The sequence below is a fragment of the Zalophus californianus genome, chromosome 11 (genome assembly GCF_009762305.2).
Source record: "Zalophus californianus isolate mZalCal1 chromosome 11, mZalCal1.pri.v2, whole genome shotgun sequence".
NCBI lineage: Eukaryota > Metazoa > Chordata > Mammalia > Carnivora > Otariidae > Zalophus > Zalophus californianus.
In genome coordinates this window covers 59,145,346-59,167,546 of record NC_045605.1, presented here as the reverse complement: position 1 = coordinate 59,167,546, position 22,201 = coordinate 59,145,346, and the positions used below count along the sequence as shown (strand labels likewise).

General features: G+C 45.9%; 1 protein-coding gene and 1 non-coding gene across 5 annotated transcripts in view; both read right to left on the bottom strand.

The window, feature by feature from the left end:
• CLPB (caseinolytic mitochondrial matrix peptidase chaperone subunit B) overlaps positions 1 to 5,512 on the bottom strand; it is a 173,174-nt gene extending 167,662 nt beyond the window's left edge. For 2 of the 4 annotated variants that reach the window (XR_003517316.1, XM_027578461.1), the window contains exons 1-2: positions 4,979 to 5,512; positions 1,354 to 1,405 (exon numbers count right to left, since the gene is read on the bottom strand). Coding sequence is in view for 3 of the 4 variants with exons in the window: in XM_027578461.1 (XP_027434262.1) it covers positions 1,354 to 1,405; positions 4,979 to 5,381 (455 nt within the window). In the remaining variant the exon portion in view is untranslated. The remainder of the gene's footprint in view (positions 1 to 1,353; positions 1,406 to 4,978) is intronic. The other 2 variants (XM_027578462.1, XM_027578464.2) reach the window with 2 other exon arrangements.
• Positions 5,513 to 7,406: 1,894 nt separating this feature from the next.
• On the bottom strand, positions 7,407 to 7,512 carry LOC113915553. Its single transcript, XR_003517707.1, has one exon. It is a non-coding gene; the product is annotated as a U6 spliceosomal RNA (small nuclear RNA).
• Between the last annotated feature and the right edge of the window lie 14,689 nt (positions 7,513 to 22,201).

The following is a 22,201-nucleotide window of genomic DNA, read 5'->3' as shown; positions in this document are numbered from 1 at the left end:
CAGCAGGAGGGCTGACCGATCACTGACAGGTGGCTTGAGGGTCAGCAAAGCCCTGGGGGGGGCACAGCCAGTTTTGCCCCCTCACTCCCTTGTACTGCAGCAGAAGGAAGCGCGGCTCAGCTGTTTCTGGGGAAATGAAGATGCCATGCACAGCCGGCAGTTATGAATGGCTCTTATAACAACAAGCTGACATCTGTGCTTGGTTTTTAAGATGCATCATCGCATGTTTATTAAACTATTGCTCCATCATATTTATTTGGCTACGAAACAACTCCCAGCCCATACTTCCAAAAGTGGTTTATTAAAAACTAAGCCTTGAACATTAATACTCAAAAGCACCCCTGAGAATCAATAATAATGCTGCAGATAAAATGAAAGGGAATCAAAGCAGTAAGTCTTGGTGGGGGCTGCAGCTGACTTTCAACACTTTCTTATATGTTCAGGCAGCTGGAGTGAGGAGGAGCACCGAGAGTGTGGCACTGAATACAGGGGTAGCCACCCCAAACAAAGGACTTCCTGTCTAATATGTGGACATGGTAGCAGGGAAGGGGGGTATCCTGGGGCCACCTCGCTTTATACAAAGGGCCAAAAAAGGCCAAGATGAAGCCCAACGCAGGCCACTAGATTCACCAAGAATAAAACCTCTGCCCCTAACCAACAGCCCCATACTGAAGCCCTGGGCTGGCACCGGTCTGAGCATCTATCCTGGACACAGACTGCCCAGCCCTGGCACCGGGCTGAGCCTCAGCCTGAGTCCTGTCCCTGCCCAGAACAAACCTCAGTTCCAACCTGCCAGTGGTCCTAAGGGGCCCAGCTGAGCCAGGCAGGCTGGAAGAATGCACTCAGCCCCTGAGCAGGAGCCCAGCATGTGCACCCCAGCCCTTCAGGAAGATCTTTCTAGCCCCAGAAGACCTGGCAGAAAGGCTTCTTCCAGCTCCCTCCCAAATCCCCAAACCTTTCCATGGGTGCCCACCTGTACCCCATCCAGGCAGCAAACAATAACACATGGCCAGTTCCACAAACATATACGAACAAACTGGAAGATTCAGTAAAGAACCCACAGGATGTGGAGTGGACTCTAAACCATGCCCTGCTAAGAACAAGACAGTGGAAGGATCCAGAGATGTTTGGGGTCAAGAAAGAAGGAGACACAAGGCTGACTCACTACTTAAAAAATCTAAGGGTTGACCTGGGCCAAGGCAGCCCAGGTGACTGTGACTACAGGGAAGTTACAGGGTTCACTTCCCAAATGAGTGTGAGGATTTCCTCCAAGGCAGTCATCACTGCAGGAAGGGGTTCACCCAGCTCAGGCCCTCTTGTAGGGGAGAGCAAGTCCTGGGGATCGACACTCACCTGCTGACTTCTTGGACATTGTTGGTGCGAGCAGCTTCCATCAGGGCTGCATCTGAAAAGAAAGGGGGCACTGGTCAGATCCCTGGTCAGGACCTACCCTCAGAGCTAACTGCATGGAGGGCCCAGCAAAACAATGGAAATGGAAGAACTTCAGAAACATGGGCTTTGGGGTGCCTGGATGGTGCAGTCAGTTAATCATCTGACTCTTGGTTTTGGCTAGAGTCAAGATTTCAGGGTCCTGGGATCAAGCCCTGCATTGAGCTCCATGCTGAATGTGGAGTCTGCTTGGGTTTCCCTCACCCTCTTCCTCTGCCCCTCCCCACGAAAATAAAAAATAAATAAAAGGAAAGAAACATAGGCTTTAATGAAGGAAATGATACCAAGGCATATAAAGAGAAAGCTAATCATCCCCTGCCTACATGGTAGGCACTGTTGCCCTGTCTTCCACATCCATTACAGAGCCCAAACTTGTAACTCTTATCATACAGGTGATCCAGGTAAAGTGCTAGCAATCATGTGCTGCCTATGGCAAATGCGTGATATGTGAATCTCCTCCCTCTTCATTAGCTAGAAAACTCAGACTAATATGTTTCACATGGCTGTCATTGTTACTGGTCATCCCCCTACCTCATCCCACTTTCTCCCCCAACACTGATTTCTCAGCCTAGTTTTGAATCCATGTCAAAAGTCACCAACCCTGCACAGAGGAACAGGCAGGGGTGTGGGCTCCTCAGTTAAGAGCCTCGACCAGGAGCCAGGAGGCCCAACCATCTGCCCCCTACTCACTGGGCTGTGGCAGCCCCTTTCCCTCTCAACTCCAGCTTCCATGACTATAAAGTAGATGCAATAATCCTTATCCTGGCAAGCCTCACGAGGATTCCAAAAAGATGAAATGATGGTTGAAAAACCTGCCAACTCCTCGGTGCCAAGCTCAGCAAAGGGAGACCCAAAGCAGAGGGTTGCAATCCCTTAGCAAACACCTAGCAGAAAAGCAATGCTAAGCCTGGCCTGGCCTGAGCAGTCTGCAGGCTGTTGGCACCACCTCGTGGCCACAAAGAAAAACTGCGTGACTCAGAAAAACTATTAATAGTAGAGGCAAGATTTTTTCAAATAGTCATGGAGCCCTATGTGCCCAGCATGGTTCTGAGCTCCATTGTTGAACAATGGAGAGACTCATACCCAGCCCTGCCTCAGGGAGTTCTCAGTCCAGCCAAGAGACTCACCCAGCAAAACATGAGAGGAGGCACTGCAGTAGGGTAGAAAGCAGGATATGGAGACAGACAGACCTGGGCTCCCACCCCAATTCTGCCACTTACATGCTGTATGACCTGGCCAACTCATCTAACCTCCTGAGCCTCAGTTTCCAGGGATAAGATAGCCACCTTGTCATGCATATGCAAACCAGATCTGTGGTTCAGACATTACTGTCTCCACCCCACCTGTCAGCCTAGAGTCCAGGCAAGGAGAGGTCTTTTCTGGTTATCTTCCCCCATGGTTCTCTAAGCACACATCCAGGGATTCTCAGACAGCCCTCAGTTGGAAGGGGAACAAAGCTTCCTCAGGGATTACTGCATCCACTCCTCCCTCATTCTGCAGAAAGAAGTGGCTTCTGCAAGGTCACAGGGGCAATGAGAAGGAGCTGAGAGTCAGGGCCTCCCGGCTCTTACAGGGTACAGTTTCTACCACACCGTATGGAGGGCCTGAGCTTATAACTCCAAATCAGGGTACAGCACAGGCTAGCAAAGTCTGAAGAGCTGGAAGTGATCATGGTTTTGGTCATTACTTACTTTAGAAAGTAGACAAAGTCCAGATTGGCGCCCCCAGGAACCTCTAAGGCAAGACCTTGCACTCCTCCCCCAATTCATTTAAGCATACTAGCCTCAGGATATTCCCTGCTCATTAACTTTCCGTGGCTCTCCACTGCCCATGGAAGAAATTCCAACCCTCCAAAAACCCTCCTGTCTGACATCCAGGCCCCACTCCATCTGCTCTCACCTCATTCCAAAGACCCCCTGTCCTCCAACCAGGCTGGCTAACCTGCCAGCCCCTGCACACACCATGCTGACCTGTGACCCCCATATCCATGAAGTCTTTGCATGCAATATAGTCCAACTCAAGACACATTTACGGAGTACCTACTACGTTCCAGATGCTATGGTGGACAAACAATGTGAAAGTATTAGGGAAAGGAACTCGTATCAACCTGAAAAAAAGGTAAGCTGCATTCCTCGCTCTCATGGAGCTCACAGTGTCACTCCTTTTCATCTCTTGCCTCATCCTGCAGAGCTCAAGTTCAAATTCCCCATCCTCCATGGGTCTCCAATCTTCCAGGAATGCTTTCCTGACCCTGCTGGCCCTCCAATCCCCCAACAACACACTGTCGGACCACTCACCAGACCCATAGGCCTAACTGCCTGAACTGTCTCCTTAAATGACTTTGTGCTGCTAGGAGTTCCACACCTCCCAGAACTGGGCTCACAGAGAGTATTCAAAAAATGCTCAAAGATAGAATTATAGCATGCCTAAGCTAGAAGAGCCCTTACAGTCTCTATTTCAACATCCTCATTTTGTAGATGAGGAAACAGGGCCAGTGAGGATGAGAAGCAAGAGTCTAAAGTCACAATGGGAGTTACAGGTAGAACCAGAACAAGATCCCAGAGCTCCTTACACCCAATTCAGGACCCTTCCTTTACAGCTGGCCATATCCTGCTAAATAAACTTAGTTCAAGGTAGTCCCCACTCTTACTCCCAAGTCTCAGAGCTTGGGATGCATGAAACCTATGAACACCATGCTTCCAGCCTTACCCCTGAGGAACTACTGAGAACCTGAGTGGTTGGACTCATGTAGGTCAGAAGTCTGGCTGCCTGCTCTCCCAGTCCCTGCTCAACTCCTTGCACCCAGGTGAGATGCCAAGCTGGGTCAGCCGGCCCCCACGGTTGCTTTTGGGTCTCTAAGGATCCAACTTCCTTGTTTTTCTTCTACCAACTGCATGGTTTGGCAAGATCACCTCACACCTAAGACCAGGAACAACAAAACCCCAGGGACTCATGGGCAGACCCAGACTGCTGAACTCCAAGACTCAAAATAACAGCACTGTAAGAGTACTGAGAAATCATTCTTTACTGTGTAAGGGGGGATAACGTGAAACCAGAGAGGAGCAAGGGATGAACAGTGGCAACACTGGTACTGAAATCAAGTTTCTACTTCCTTTCTTAGACCACCTTTCACAGGGAAAAGTTATCTGAACTATCTAGTAGTTACCGTTAGAACACACGGCGGTTTCCCGGAGATCTCTTAAGAGAAGAATTGGACAAAGCAGAATATTAGGGCATAAAAGGACCATGCTCTAATTTTAGATGTCTCATTCAATGTTTTCATTGTACAGATGGACAAAGTAACGCCCAAAGAAGGGAGTTGACCTATGATAGGAAGTGATACAACTCAGAGGCACTGAGCTCTCCAGTTCACCACCCTGCCCCAGTGACCAGACGATGTCTGAGTCCTTCCAGGACTGAAGCCCTGCTGCTCTAAATCTATAAGCAACTCCCGCCCTCCAAAGATAACGGAATCAGGTCACTCCTCCCGCCTCTATCTTCCTCGAACCCAGACTGCCCCGATAATCACCCTTGTTGGACGGGCTCTTGCTGTAACAGTGAACCACCAGCGCCGTGGCCAGGGCCCACATGCTCAGTCCGGCCCTGCTGGGGACCCCGTTCCAGCTGTCCTGTCTCGGGAGTGTTTCTTCTGGGCTAGGAAGGCGTCCCCATGTTGCGGCTACGAGGCCCTGGGTCTCGGTGCGTCCTCCCTGGCGCCCCCAGGTGGCTGCCCCTTCTCGGGGGAGGAAGGCCAACGATGTTCCAGGGCGCCCCCCGACGGCCGCCCTCAGCCACTGCGGCTCCCCGCGGCCCGCGGTGGTCACACTCTGGCTGGAGGCACTTCCGTGACTCCGGAGCGATGGGGACCTAAGCAGCTGGAGAAGGAGCCGCGGCGCCAGCGCTGTTCTCCTCAACACCAGGAACCCCAGCATCGTGACAGCCGCTTCGATAACCCCTGGGTGCCGGCCCCTGTGCTGGCCGCGTCCAACATGGCTGCCGCGGCGCGTTCGAAGACGCCGCGAACGCGGTGGGATACCGCACTACTTCACGGGAGTGGTAGTCCACAGCCTTAGATTTTTCCGCAACTGGAGAACAAATAAACTACATTTCCCAGAAAGCTGTGGAACATACGTCACAATGACAGACGCCTTAGAGGAGCCTGATGCATGTTGGGAAATGGAGTTCGAGTGAGGGGGCGTGGTAAGAGAGGAAATGCTTGGGTAAGAACGTGGAGATTAGAATTAAGGTTAGAATCCCAGAGCCTCCTGCCAAGTTTAGTTAAAATATGCGACGCAGTTTCTGACTACTGCAAGTTAAACAGGGGATCTTCAGCAGAAGCCTATTATGAAACGTATGCTTATTTCTTTTAGCCTATTTCTCTTTTTTAGCCTGGGACAGCTTTTCAAAAAAGATGTCTAGGGTAACCAGTACACCTGTAACAGCAATTCTCTTTATTTTTCTACACAGACTTCCCTTCGGTTGAAAAGCTAACTCCTAGTCTTGCTTTCTCACTTGTGTTATTTTCTAATGGTTTTCACGTGGGTTGTCCCATCGAATCTCATGACAGCTGCATGCAGGGAAGCTGGGCAAGGAATGTTATTCCTGTCTACAGGAAAGGGAATTTCAGTTCAGAGGTGGAAAAAATTGCTAATCAATCAATAAATAAAGCTCAGATCTTCTACCTCGGAGCCCAATACCTGCACCCCCATTTCTTCCTCTCTTTTCCAGACTGAACCCACAAGCAGGCAACGGAGGAAGCTATTTTATGCCAGTCCCATCTCTTACTTCTGCCCTTCCTTTAGGTCTCTGCTCAAACTTCATATTATCAGAGCCTTCTCTGACGATTTTATTTAAAATAGCAATTCTCTTTACCACATCCTTCCTATCTTGCCTAATTCTTCTTCACAGTACTTACCATTTGACATACTGAAAATTTATTGTATTTAATGTCTTTCTCCAATAGAACATGAGCCCCACAAAACAGGGACTTTGTTTTTTTCTCTCTTACATTACTAGCACTCAGAACAATGTCTGGAACAAAAAGAGATGCTCAATAAATATTCCTTTGGTAAAAGGATCACTCCTGCCTTATTATTGTGGAGAAATGAATATAAGCTTTGGAGTGCAGGCAGACCTGGATTTCAATTTTAACTCTTGCATTTACTATATGTGTGACCTTGGACAAACTTCCTTACCTTTTTCATTGTTAATTTCCTCATTGTTATCAAAGATAATATGATCTACCCTCAAGAGGATTGCTTGTATTAAATGAGATAATATGTAGACCACCACTGTCCCTGGCTTACATTAGGTCTTCCAGAAATGGCAGCTAGCATTGTTTTCCCTGCTATAGGGGTGCATTGGATTCCCTACTCTAAACTTCTTAAGTTTTTATTTAAATTCCAGTTAACATACAGTGTAATATTAGTTTCAGATGTACACTATAGTGATTCAGCCACTCTATATATTACTCCGTGCTTATCACGGTAAGTATACTCTTAATACCCTTCACATATTTCACCCATCCCCCCACCCACCTCCCTTCTGGTAACCATCAGTTTGTTTTCTATAGTTAAGAGTCTGTTTCTTGGTTTGCCTTCCTCTCTCTTTTTTTCCCCTTTGTTCATTTGTTTTGTTTCTTAAATTCCACCTACGAGTGAAATCATATGGTATTTGTCTTTCTCTGACTTATTTCGCTCAACATAATACTCTCTAGCTCCATCCATGTTGTTGCAAATGGCAAGATTTCATTCTTAAAAATATGGAACACTTGGGCGCCTGGGTGGCTCAGTCGTTAAGCATCTGCCTTCAGCTCAGGTCGTGATCCCAGCGTCCTGGGATCAAGTCCCACATCGGGCTCCCTGCTCGGCGGGAAGACTGCCTCTCCCTCTCCCACTCCCCCTGCTTGTGTTCCTGCTCTTGCTCTCTGTCAAATAAATAAATAAAAAATCTTAAAAAATAATATGGAACACTTTAGAAATTTGCATGTCATTCTTGCCAGTGGTGATGCTAATCTTCTCTGTATCGTTCCAATTTTAGTATATGTGCTGCCAAAGCGAGCACTCTACTCTAAACTTGAGGGCAGAGATGGAGTTTCTCATTTCCGATCTTTAGTAAGGCACTCAGTAAATAGCTGTTAAATGGACGAATGACTTCTTAAATTACTCAATAGCAAAAGCATTTTGACCTTCCTATTTTAAGAGAGTCCCAGGACATCCTGTTTTATTAGACACTCTACTCAGGATAGCAGCTTCGCCCTCCCTGTATTCTTAGAATACTTGTGTTTCCCAACTTAGGGCTGATCTCAGCCAGAAGGGCGATCTCTGAGGACCCATTACCAGGTGGGTCACAAGATGGTGTCAGTATGTGTCACTCAAGCCCTCCTACTGCAGGCACTTTCCAGCACCTTTCAGTTTACTGCACAACTTGCAATCACTGGGTAATTCTCAAAGCACTTACCCATTGATTCCCTTATTTGATTTTTACAAATAACATTGGGGGTGGGGGGGGTCGAGGCAGGGTTGAATTAGAAGAAAACATAAAGTAATTAAATAAATAGAGTAGGGAAGTTTCTGGGTGTGACACAAAACTCAGAACCCACAATAGAAAAGACAGATATATTTGACTCTACAAAAAAATGATTCTGATAGTGAAATATACATAGTGAAAAATATACACGGTGAAAAAATGACAATATGGGGAAAAATATATTCACACCACAGTGATGAAGGGCTAAGTAATACAGAAAACTCCTACAAAATATGCAAAAGGTCTACCATACAAGAGACAAATGCACAAGGGCAATGCCTATGCTAGCTTATACTGTGCCTTTGTGCAAAGTAAAGAACGGGTCTCCCTGAGGATGAATTAGAAAAAGAACCTGCACAGTGTGTGTGACTAGGTGAGCAGGGCACTGCCGGATCTCACCCTTCCACTTCCATGAGCTGCATATCCAAACTTAGCAGCCTCAAGCGAAGGACTTGACCAAAGAGCTCACAAGAAAAAAAAATACAAATTGTATTTAAACATATGAAAATATGCTCAACTACACCCATGATAAGAGATGTACAAATTAAAGCTTTATTGATCCATATCTTATACCATAAACAAAAATCATCTCAAAATGGATTATAGACATAAATGTAAAACCTAAACTCTAAAACTTCTAGAAGAAAACATGAAGAAAATCTTCCTGATGTTCAGTGAGGCAAAGATTTCTAAGATATAATACCAAAACCATAATCCATTAAAAAAAAAAAAGGTAAAATTTGACTTTGTCAAAATTAAAAATTTTGCTCCTCAAAAGTCACTGTTAAGAGAATTAACAGAGGGGTGCCTGGGTGGCTCAGTTGGTTAAGTGGCTGACTCTGGATTTCAGCTCAGGTCATGGTCTCAGGGTCCTGGGATCTAGTGTCATCAGTCTCCATGCTCAGCAGGGAGAGAGAGTGAACAGAGAAACCACAAAGGGGAGAAAATATTTGTAAATTATACATCCACTAAAAGACTTGTACCGGAATATAAAAAGGATTCTCAAAACTCAATACAGTAATAAGAAAATGATCCTATTTTTAAAATGGGAAAAATATTTGAATAGACACTTCACCAAAGTGAAATAAAATAAACACATGAAAAGACCCTCAATACCATTACCATGATTCATTAGGAAAATGAAAATAAAAAATTACCATTACATATCTATTAAAATGTCTAAAATTAAAAAGACTGACCCTGGGCGCCTGGGTGGTTCAGATGGTTAAGTGTCTGCCTTCAGCTCAGGTCATGATCCCAGGGTCCTGGGATCGAGTCCCGCATCCGGCTCCCTGCTCCTTGGGAGCCTGCTTCGCCCTCTGCCTCTCTCTCTCTCTCTCTCTCTCTCTGTCTCTCATTAATAAATAAATAAAGGGCGGCTGGGTGGCTCAGTTAGTTAAGCGACTGCCTTCGGCTCGGGTCATGGTCCCGGAGTCCTGGGATCGAGTCCCGCATCGGGCTCCCGGCTCGGCGGGGAGCCTGCTTCTCCCTCTGACCTTCTCCCCTCTCATGCTGTTTCTCTCTCTCTCAAGTAAATAAATAAAATCTTTTCTAAATAAATAAATAAATAAATAAATAAATAAAATCTTTTAAAAAATAAAAATAAAAAGACTGACCCTACCAAATATTGGTGAGAATTTAGTGCAGCTGGAACACTCACATTCTGCTAATGGTAATGTAAAATGGTAGAATTTCTTTGGAAAACAGTTTGGCGATTTCCTTAAAAGTTAAATATACATCTACCATATGATCCAGCCATTCTACTTCTAGGTATTTACCCAAGAGAAAGAGAAACCTATGTCCATACAAAGACTTGGTCATGAATATTTTATTCGTGATAGTTAAAAGCTGGAAACAACTGGGACCTGGCTGGCTCAGTTGGAGGAGCGTGACTCTTGATCTCAGGGTTGTGAGTTCGAGCCACACATTGGCTGTAGAGATTACTTAAAAAATAAAATCTTTAAAAAAAAAATCTTTAAAACAACAACAAAACCAGGTGATTATTTAAAAAACATCTGCTACAAGCAAAAAGAAACAACCTAAATGTCTACTGAAACAAGAATGCGTAAAGAAATTGTAGTGGATCCATACAGTGGAATACTACTTAGCAATAAAAAGGAATCAACTATTGATAGATGCAATGACATGGATAAATCTCCAAATAATTATGTTGAGTGAAAGAAGTGAGATTAAGAAAAAAGACTGCAGGGCACCTGGGTGGCTCCATAGGTTAAGCGGCTGCCTTTGGTTCAGGTCATAATCCTGGGGTCCTGGGATCGGGCCCAAGTCAGGCTCCCTGCTTAGCGGGGAGTCTACTTCTCCCTCTTCCTCTGCAGCTCCCCTTGCTTGTTCTCCATCTCTCACTCTCTCTTTCTCTGTCAAATAAATAAAATCTTTAAAAAGAAAGAAAGAAAGAAAGAAAGAAGAAAGAAGAAAGAAGAAAGAAAGAAAGAAAGAAAGAGAAAGAAAGAAAGAAAAGAAAGGAAGAAAGAAAAAAGATTGCATGCTATATTATCCCATTTATATAAGATTCTAGAAAAAAAAATCTAATTTATAGTAACACAAAGCAGACCGGCAGTGGTTATATGGGGAAGGGTGGGAAGGAAGTTGTGGGGGGAGGGGGATTACAAAAGGATACAAGGAAACCTTTGGGATGATGGCTATGTTCATTATATTGGTTGTGGTGATGGTTCACAAGGGCACAAATGTCAAAACGGATCAAATTTATACTTTAAACATGTGCAGTTTATTGCATGTCAAATACACTTCAACAAAGTGTTTTTTTGTGTTTTGTTTTTTTATTTGACAGAGAGACAGAGAGCACAGGTAGGCAGAGGGGCAGGGAGAAGCAGGCTTTCTGCTGAGCAGGGAGCCAGATGCAGGGCTCGATCCCAGGATCCTGGGATCGTGACCCGAGCCGAAGGCAGTCGCTTAACCGACTGAGCCACCCAGGCGCCCCAACAAAGTGTTCTTAAAAACTATAAGATAAGGGTACCTGGGTGGCTCAGTCGGTTAAGCGTCAGACTTGATTTCGGCTCAGGTCATGATCTCAGGGTCGTGGGATCAAGCCCCACACTCAGAGCACGGAGCCTGCCTAAGGAGTCTCTCTCTCTACCGCCCCCACCCCCAGTGCTCTCACTCACACACTCTCTAATAAATAAAATAAAAATTACAAAATAAAATAAAAACTATAACATAAGGGAACCTGACTAGCTCCGCCGGTGGAGCATGCAACTCTTGATCTCGGGGTTATGAGTTCAAGCCCCATGTTGGGTGTAGAGATTACTTAAAAAAAAAAAAACTATAAGATATGGTTTACCTATCAGATTGGCAAATATATACTTTAAATATATTTTAAGCATATATATTAAGTATATATGTATAGTTAAGTATATTACATATATAATATTTGTGGCAAGTTTGTGAAGAAAAAGACACATTGTTGGTAGGAATATACAACCTCAACAAAGGGCTAGCTTCCTGACAATATCAAACATTGGAATTTAAAGTGTAGATAGACTTGCCATGTGTAAAATGAGGAATGATTTGGGCTATTTGTAATAGCAAGAGGCAAGAGAAATACCCCAAACATTTCTCTTTGGAAACAGGCTGAATATCCATCAATAGGAGTTTGATTAAATACATTAAGGTACAGCTAAATTATGGAATATTATTTTTTTAATGGAGTAAAGCCTAGCTCTTTTAATATAGAACACTCTGAGGTATTTTAAGTAGAAAAAAAAAATCAAGGCACTGAACAGTTGTATACAACCATTGGTGTTATTTAAAAACTAGATATATACATTTATGTGCTTAAATACTTAGGAGATCTCTGGAAGGGTAATAAAAGCAGTTGCCCTTGGGGTGGACGAAATCGAGCTGGAGGATAAGGGAGAGAAGTAGAGAGGGAAGGAGGGGTTACTTTCCATTGTACACACTTCTGAATTTTATACCATGTGCGTATACTGCCTATTCAATTAAATCAACCAACCAATCAAATATTCACTTTAAATTAACTTCCAGCGTCAGGTAGTGGGAGTGCATTTAGTTTCAGACTGCCACATTATCTCTTATGTGGAAACACTGACATCTTGTGGACTTCTAAGATAGTGCTGCTAAATATTAAAATCAGGAAGCGTTTTCACCATTCCACTCCCCTCCAGTCCTTTTCTCCCAACACCTATTTGTTGATACCTCCCTTGTGCATTTGTCCAACCCTTTAAAGCGGACAAAGTTTCCGTAATATTGAACCTCATTTATGGAACATCTGTGAAGTGCCAGGCACTGAAACCACAGTCCCTCCCAAACCAGGCTCAGAGCTCCGGATGGCAGCACCACCACAGAGCGGTCAAGTCCTGCAACTGAGACAATTCAGCTTTCCCTGGGAGCCCACAGCGGGCTGGGTAGCCAGGGAAGGCTTCGTAAAGGAAGAGACATCTGAGCTGAGTTCTGCAGGAAGAGACACGGTTGACCAGATAAAAGGGAATATAGTAGCTGGCTGGCGGGGCACTTGGAGAATGGGTCACTGCAAAAGGAACACTCTGGAAATTCACAGAGGCAATACTTCTTTTTTTCAATGCATGTCTGAGGAACTGCGTGTTCAGTGTGGCTGAAGCATAGAGTCGGAGAGGCTAAGAGGTGAGAACTGAGGCTTCATTTCATAACCAGAGAGGTTAAAGCAACTTAGGTTCTCTCAGCAAGGACATGCTGTACCAAGAATTTACACTCAGAAACTAAATGACTCCACTACTTCTCCTTTTTCCCACCATTAAGATTTTGCTCTGTGAGCCTTTCCTGAGGCCCCATGCCTCATGCTCTGCTCCTCCCTCCCTTCCTTCCTCCCTCCCTTGCTCAGGCTCAGTCTCTTCCTTCCTTCCTTCCACCTTCCTTCCTTAATGCTTGTTTCTGCAGCCTTGCTACTAGGGAGGAGCAAAGGAAGGCTTTGGGGATCATAAAGTGATCATTCAGGTCTTAGAAGAACTCTCCACTCTGGTTTTTGCTGATTCTGGTCATGTTGATAAGGTTAATAGAGGAGAATGACTGGGCATCAGAGCCTCTCCCTCCCTCCAGCTCAGCGTGGCCAGGGTGGTGCCTGGGGCGGTGGGGGGAGCCTCAGCACTGAACACCCTGTCTCTGGGTGGCGGCCCTCCCTCCCTCTATGCACGTGCAAATCAGTGTGTGTGTGTGTGTGTGTGTGTGTGTGTGTGTGTGTGTGTGTGTGTGTGTGTGTTTACTGATGGTTAAGATGAGCAAGACTCTACTTTGGGTGCTTATATGTTCTTGCTTAATTCCGACGACAATCCTGTGAGGACGATATTATCTCCATTTTACAGTGAAGAAAACCAAAGTGTGGGAGGGGTGATTACACCAGCGTCACCCAGCTTGTAAATGGCAAAATTGGGTCTCGAATGGCCTGAATCCAAAGCCCAGACTCTTTTTTTTTTTTTAAGATTTTTTAATTTATTTATTTGACAGAGAGAGAGCGAGAGCGAGAGAGGGAACACAAGCAGGGGGAGTGGGAGAGGGAGAAGCAGGCTTCCCACTGAGCAGGGAGCCTGATGCGGGGCTTGAACCCAGGACCCTGGGATCATGACCTGAGCTGAAGGCAGACGCTTAACGACTGAGCCACCCAGGCGCCCCAAGGCCCAGACTCTTAATCAATCACTCCAAAAATCCCCAGCTCACAGGAAATAAGAGACGCACATGTAATAGACACTTCTGAAGTGTACCTGAGGTTCAGAGGAAGAAGAAGAACCCAAAGGATCGTCAACACGGTGCTGAGTCAATAGGACACATTCGGAGCTGAGGCACGAGGGGGTACTCCCTACTCCCACATAACTGAACCAAACGCACAGCACATGAAAGCGAGGAGGAAAATCTCCCAGCAGGAAGGAATTCCCCGATGCTTGCTCTAGGGCCTGCCCCTCCTTGAGAGCTGGTGGAATGCCCACCACCGCTTCTCCCAGCTTGAAGGGGCTCTGATCTCTCTGACAGGCACAGTGCAAACCCCTTCTCATTTATCCGACATTCTTCAATACATAACCAGAAAACTGACAGAAGAACAAAATCTTAAAAAGGCAAAGGAACAGATGAAATTCTAGAGCACATATTTTTGACAGTAAGGAGGGTGAACTTGGCTGCCCCTTGCCCCAATCTCATGTTTGTCTTGTGTGGGTGGTGGAGCAAGCTCCTGTATCTCCTGTCACAAGATGGCTTCTCTGGAAGCAGAAGCAGGAGATGGAGTTTGGGTTACCAGATGATTATCAGGGAATGTGAAAAACAAGACAACAGGCCCAAAACAAAGTTGTTTATGCTAAGCCTACATCACCAAACTGAGATTTAACTTAATTACAGTTTTGGCTCCCCAAAAATGGAATCTTAAATCAGCCCAACAGGAAATCGCCCGAGGAACCTGCCAGATGAATCAGGGGTCTTGGAACTCCATCTCCTATTGAAAGTACCCTTGCAGTAACCAATCTGTTTTCTTGCCTAGTGTAACTTCCTTGTTCCTGCTCCCTTCTGCCTTTAAGTCTCCCATTTTGTACAGTTTCTCAGAGCTCCTTTCTACATGCTAGATTGGATGCTGCCTGATGCATGGATTGTTGAATAATGCCAATAAGATCTTAAAAACTTAGTCTGCTGAATTTTGTTTTTTCATAGGATCTACATCTGTAAAGATAGGGGGGTGGGAAGAGGGAGCAGGGTTAGGCAGAGGAGGAAACTGAACTGCTCCACAGACCTGCCCAAGTCTTGGCCAACCTGGAGTTACTCTGGAATATTGCCTGTCACTCTCCTGTATCCGTCTGGAATGGCTCTGTCGGTCACTGGGAAGGGCTGCTGAGGCAGATCCTGAAAAAGCGAGCCGACAGCTGCATCTGCCTGCTGACTCTGTTCTCTGCATCTGGGCAGCAAGTCCTTCCTTGAAGGGGGACCTGAGCAGTCTATCTCCGTGACTACCAACACGCATAACATTATTCATTCACGTGTTGATCCAGCTGCTGGGCAGACTGCTGGAGAGCAGGACGGGGTAAGGGATGGAGCAGAAGTGAATCCTGTCCTGAGTTTCGTGGAGGAATCGGATACTTATGGAGCAGGGTGGTAGATCCAGAGAGCCAAGAATGCCTAGACAAGGGTCACTGCTCTAGCTGGGGTGACCTCTGCTAGGGCTCCTTCTCAGTCGAGCTTTTTAAGGTGTCCACATCCTGTTCTCCGACCACACCCGTGCCATCTGTGTCCTCCTGTTCCGCTGCAACTGCTCTTCCTGAGAATACCTTCCCATCCATCTCTCTCCCCATTGGCAGTCTGGGTGTAGTCTTCATATCTGAGTATTGTGATGGTTGTAGTGTTTCCATAACCTCCTTGAGTCAGAAGGCGCGGAATGGTCTCTCTCTTGAGCTAGCTGCAAAGAGCCAGAGGTGTAAGAGGGCAGATGGAGAGGGATTTGGGAGCAGGGAAGGGGGAGCCTAGGTAGGAGGGGTCTTGGAGCCCTGGAGAACAAGCTGCATTTGGGAAGCGAGATTTTGAAATACTGCACTGCCTTGTTCTCCAGAGCTCCAAGGCCCCTCTTACCTGCCTTCCCACTCTCCTGCTCCAAATTCTCTCTCCATCTGCCCTCTTACACCTCTGGCTCTTTACAGCTAGTTGCAACTCGTGGGACTGTAGCTTGTCTCAGTAATCCTTGTATATTATATCTTTCACAGAGGTTGCAGCCGGCTACCATCTTTAACAGAATGGATTTAATGTGGAATACAAGGGGGTCTCGGCGGTGCAAGGAGTAACTGTATCAGAGCCTATGGTGTCCTGTGTCATATCTCCTTTGCTTACCTCTGATTTTAGCCATTCTTTGTGATTGCAAACTCATCTAGTGCTGACAGCATCCCCCCCTCAGGCAGGAGTCTGTTTGCATTGTCACTTAATGTTTCAGTTTCTGATATTTAGTCTCTGCCAGAACCCAGGGGCAAGTTAAGATTTGCTTTTCAAATGGACAACAACCCCCAGAAAAGGGTATAGTTTTACTTCAATCCCCTAAGGGTCTGCACTGTGATTATCTTATCAGGGTTTTGGCAGAGGCTGGTTCTCCCTTTTGTTAACACTTCCCATACCGTTGGGCCTGCTGGGTCTCAAGACCCAAGCAGCAGGGCAGCTTGAACAACTTATGCCTGCTGCCAAGCCTTTTCTGGCCCCAGGCCCCACTCAAAACTGACAGTCTTGTGGATTACTTGGTAAATGAGTTGGAGCAGCATGGTCCAATGTAGTACATATGTTGCCTCCAAAATCCAAACAGGCTTATCACCAAGCTCTGTGCCTCTTTAGTGAAGGTGGTCAATTCAAGATGAAGCAACCTGCCTCTCATTTATTTATTTTTAAAGATTTTATTTATGGGGCGCCTGGGTGGCTCAGTCGTTAAGCTTCTGCCTTCGGCTCAGGTCATGATCCTGGGGTCCTGGGATCGAGCCCCACATCGGGCTCCCTGCTCGGCGGGAAGCCTGCTTCTCCCTTTTCCACTCTCCCTGCTTGTGTTCCTGCTCTCGCTCTCTGTCAAATAAATAAATAAAATCTTTAAAAATAAATAAAAATAAAGATTTTATTTATTTGTCAGAGAGAGAGAGAGAGAGAGAGCACGCACAGCAGGGGGAGCAGCAGGTAGAGGGAGAAGCAGGCTCCCCACTGAGCAGGGAGCCCGATGTGGGACTCGATCCCAGGACCCCAGGATCATGACCTGAGCCGAAGGCAGACACTTAACCAACTGAGCCACCCAGGCATCCCCTGCACCTCATTTTAATAGCTATAGTTCAACATGCCTCAGGCAACTGGATCCCTAGAAACTTCATCCACGGGTCAGGTCCCTGAATTTTCATAGAGTTGATCTCCTATCCTCTGGAAGGTCCAATTAGCATAATATCATCAATGTAATGGACAAGTGTGATGATCTGTGGGTTATCAACATGATCGAGGCCTCCTCTGGCTATATTATTCCAGAAAGCCAGAAATTGACATAGCCATGGGGAAAAAATAGTGAAGTAATACAGCTGTCATGCCACATTGGAGGCAGATTGCTTTGGGGCTGAAAAGAGCTATAGAGATTAGCTCCAATAAAGATACCACATCCAGGTTGCAGCTGTAATTGGATTCACTAGCTGATTATGTTTATAATAATCCATAGTCACTCTCCAGAATCCATCAAACTTTTGCATCTGCCGAGAGGACAAATTGGATGGGATTGTGGTAGGAATAACTACTCTGTATCTTTCAAGCTCTGTTGGTGGCGCTAATCCTTGCAATTTCCTTGGGAATGCAATACTATAATGACGCCAAGGAGGAAGGTGGTTTTGTCTCCTCTATAGGTAGAATATATGGGTCTGGGCAACTACAAGGTGGTTAAGGTAGAATTGTCCCTGATCACCATTATTCCCAATGGCCCACTTGTAGAATTCATGTTTCCTGTTCCGTTACCTTAGGCCCTGAGAAGTTCCTATTCCTGTTTGTGTGTGTACTGGTGCGTGCTTCTACCAGGTAACTGGAGGCTATGACCATGGTTTGCTCACTCTGGGCTCCTCATGCCAATGGACCAGCAAAGATGTTTCTATAGTGGCAGGGGAGGTCAACCCTGATTCACATGAATAGCAAGGGTTGCCATTTCATAATGGGTAAAGAGCATGTCTGCAATTCAGGGGATTCACTGGGGCAAGTCTGGCTGTTTCTCTGCCCAGTGATTACTCTGGATGGGTAACTGCCACCATCACCTGGCAAGAGCAAGGTGAGGGAGCTGAAGGTCTGGATCATCCCACCAGGCAAGTAATCCAGATCAGCCAAAGTGCTGGTTGAGAGTGAGGGAAACCTGGAATGGTTGTTGGAGCAGGAAGATGATGAATATCAATTATGGCCCTGGGACCAGCTGTAATAAAGGGATTTAACTTGGTCTTATCGTCCCTTTTTAAAGAGATGCAACTGGACGTCAGCTTGAAAAGTTGGATTTACACTTCTCTCTTGGGGAAAAAAGTGACAGCATCATTTTTCCTCATACAAGCTCCAGATATAAATGGGTAAGAACAGACCTAAGTGGCATAACAGATGGATGGTACAAGATCCCGTCTATTTAACCCAGATGTGCTCAGCCTGACTTACCCAGTCCTCTCCCCAGGACCTAAGCCACTTGCCATATTTTCCAGCCAGACTGGCCCCAGGGATGGCTTATTTCATTCCAGTGGTCATGGCCCTGACCACCGTATCTCCCAGCTCTGGTTGCCTCAGGCTCCCCTTGGGGTTCAGGACCAGGGAGGGGTCAGCATGACTTCTGTCACATCCACTGCCATGGGAGCCAGAGCAGCTCCCGCACCTGGTCTGACCCGACCGGACCCTTGGGTGCTCTGGCTTCCCCACTGAATGCCCAGAGTGGTCAAATATGCAACCTGCAGATCGTAAGGAATTACTGTCCCATGGGGAGGATTTTGGCCAATGAGGGAAGGCACCCACAGATAAATGGCTTCCTTTTCCTCCCCCGATAGATTGTTTTTAGTTGCTGTGGTTCCATATGGCTTCTCTGGAAGGCTCCTGTAAGCCAACCCTGTTTAGCATGCCTGGAAAGATGGTGCCAGCTCAGTATAGCACCACCTTTTAAGTGTTCTCTTGACTTCTCTACCTGAATATTCCTTTTTCCTCACTCTTGTGTCTTTCCAAGAAAAGCATCAACACATGTTTTGCCTCAAGCCGGCTCTGTGCTCTAGAAAATCTGGGTTAGGAAAGAGGTGTAGTCAGAGAATGGAATACCTAAAATTGAAATTGTGGTGAGACTGAAGTCCTTATAAGGACAAGGTCTAGAATACAACCATGGAAGAGAATGGCTTAGACAGAATGGAAGACAAGTTCACAGAGAAGAGAATATCAAGGAACTTAAGAGTCAAGGATACTGGAATAATCATTAATGTGGATATGGAAATCTCCAAGAATGATGCTGGAGCGTTGGAGAGAGTGATCCAGGGGCTAAAATCTTCTAAGCATGGGGAGGAGGGCAGAGATGCCTGCATACAGAGGAGTTGTGGATAGTCTAGTCTCTTCATATTATGGAAGAGAGGGTATTTGGGATTAGCAGTGAGGAACGAGGAGAACATATAACTCACCTCTAGCCCAGTGATACGAGGGCCGTAGAATAGCAACTACCTCTTGAGAGGATTTCAAAGAAAGCAAGATCTTCAGACCAAAATTACACTGCAGAACAAGAAGATGAAGAGAACATTCATAAAAGAGGGCAAGGATGCAGAATATTCTGCTGCTGAGTGGCCCTGAGCTCCAAGGGCACAGTGAGAGTTTTTGGGAGATGAGGAGTTATGGCAGATGGGGTCAGAAAAGGCAATGTCACCCAGGGATAGAACCTGGGAATGAGGATGATTTGGAGGCTGCCTGCACAAGATAAGGGGACTGGTGAGAGCCATCCTGATGAGCCCAAGGCAGAAGAGTGGTGGAGCAGCTGGGAAGGAGGGAGGAGGAAGGAGAGCAGCTCCTGTGCAGAGTATGCATCTCTGGGCCTGCTGCAGGAAATGGGCAGCCCCGCAGGCTTGGGAGACGGGGCCTGCTCTGAAAGCACGAGTTGCCCACCCCCCCACCCCCGGCCCCGCCGGACTTCTGTGGGTGGGGAGGCCTCTAGGAGAACAGAGTGTCCTCCCTCCCTGGCTGAGTGGGCCTACTAGCCCCCTGCCGGTCATAGTGATATAAATTCTGGTTGCAAGGGACTGCACATGCTGACGTGGGCCGACCGGTCTGTTTTTTGTCCTTTAGTTCTGCATTCTGGCAAGGGACTGTTTCCCTTTGCTGGCATTTGCTGGATGCCTGCTTATTCCTAAGACACCTTCCTATCCTTTTCATTCCTTCCCCTATTTTACATAATTCTTTTATCTTTATCTTCTTATGAAAAGGAGTCTATTTTTAATTTCTCGACATTTCTCTCATAACCTACCATTCTTTTCCTGTAACGGACTCCTTCTCTTACCTTAACTGACTTCGTGTATTTTGAGCGTGCTCAGCCTTACTCGGCTAGCCCAGACTGTTTCTCACATGCCCAGCAACATACAAACTTCCCTCCTCCTGCTGGCCAACTGTTCACAAGGACTTGGTGACCCGTATACAATAATCCGAACGTACTGATTGTGCATTAGATTTCTTTTAACTAACCTTGCTACGTCTAATGCAGAATTCCTCTATGCTCAACAAGTTCTCACCCAGTATTTTCCCACCTTTTACTTATATTTTTCCATCTTCCACAGCAGTCCCCTCATCTTCTATAAACCCCCGCCCCCCCCCCCCCCCCCTACAAGCACCCTCCTCCCATGTTTACCCTGTGTCTTTCCAGGATTTCTTTTCTCCTCAAACCTACTCCTATCGTTTATATTCTGGAGTCTGACCAAAATACCAGTGCATGACTCATACAGTTTGGGATGGCCAATATGAAATTTTAAATCAATAAAATTGCAAACTACTGTGCACGTTACTACCACCTTTCCATTCCTTTTGTGAAAGCTTCCTCTTTTAGGATTTTTGTGAATTCACAGTTCTTTTAACAGACTTACTAGCTCTGATTCACTGGGGTGTTTCCCTCTCTGGGGTTCATTCATGTAGGTCACTCTTTGACCACCCACAGCCCTGTTTTTGTTAGTTTTCTTTTTTTTAAGTTTCATTCATTATTATTATTATTTTTTTTTAGTAATCTCTCCACCCCAACATGGGGCTTGAATTCACAACCCTGAGATCAAGAGTCACATGCTGTTCAGACTGAGCCAGCCAGGTGCCCCTCACAGCTGTTTTTAAGCTGGTCTTTCAGACCTTGTCAGTTCTGCCCAGGTTATCTCTGAATGCATCCTTGTTTTCTTGAATAAATGACAGGATGCTACAGGCTGTTTGAAATGCTTCCTACCTCAAGAGATGGAAACAGTTTGTTTCTTTCCCAGAATCTTAGCCTTTCTTCCAGGAGAAAAGTATCGAGAGTCAAAATCTAGCTAGTGCCCCTCATCATTAGCGAGAGGAAGGCTTCTTGATGCTAGAGTATTCTCAGGCCACTTTCTCGCCATAGGAAGTTTTCTTTTCCTATTGGCTTTTTACCCCCCTATTTTGTAAGGAGTTATGAGTATATCATATCATGTCTCCAAGTTACCTTAACCAAAGTTCTTGTTACTTTTCTCTATTTTTTTGAGAGATACAGAGCAAGCCGGGAGAGGGAGAGGGAGAGGGGGAGGGGGAGAGGGAGAATCTCAAGCAGACTCCCACTGAGGGTGGAGCCCAGTGCAGGGCTTGATCTCATGACCCTGAGATCATGACCTGAGCCGAAATCAAGAGTCAGATGCTTAACCGACTGAGCCATCCAGGTGCCCATGTTGTTAGTTTTCTCTAACATGGGATATTATCAGTCAACTTCCCCCCCGCTTTTTTTCAGCTGATTAATTTTTCCATTTTCCCACCAACACTGACATACACACTTGTCAAAGCAAACCACAGGATTTAGTTATGGCTCTGTTCCACCATTTTTCTGAGTCTCCACTCCACTCTCTTAACCCTCAGCTCAAGCATCCCTGGGCTCCAAAGTGTGCATGTCCCTACGACCTGACTCATAAGCATCATCACATCCCATCATCCAATACCCCGTCCTAGAGTAACTTTCCCCTCATGGAGAGGAGCACACACTTCACAAATGGAGACATAGACCCAAGGCTTCCCAAGGCTCCATTTCAATTTCTCTAGTTTTTGCCTTCTGAGTCTTACAATTTAAATCTATTTTCTTCTCCTGTATACTTTCCTTTTTCTTTGGTGTTTTTGGTCGTTGGTAGTTTTAGAACTGATCTCCATTTCCTTATAGATCCTAGGATACATATCTGTTACATCCCTTTCCGATCCTCCCAAGATGCTTATAACATCATTTTTGGTTCCTGAATTTATTACATTCGTAACTTCAAATGCTAACTTACACCTTTATTTCTTGTTTTATCACCTATAGAACATATCTCTTGACCCCAACTCATAGAAATAATGCCTTTGTTCTTCATTTACCTTTGCTTCTACCTTCTATCTGTTTCTATCATCTGTACTTTCATTTTTGTATTTTCAAGATTAAAAGTATTTATATTCTTGGAATGCCTGGGTGGCTCAGTTAGTTAATCATCAGCCTTCGGCTCAGGTCATGATCCCAGGGTCCTGGGATCAAGTCCCACATCGGGCTCCCTGCTCAGTGGGGAACCTGCTT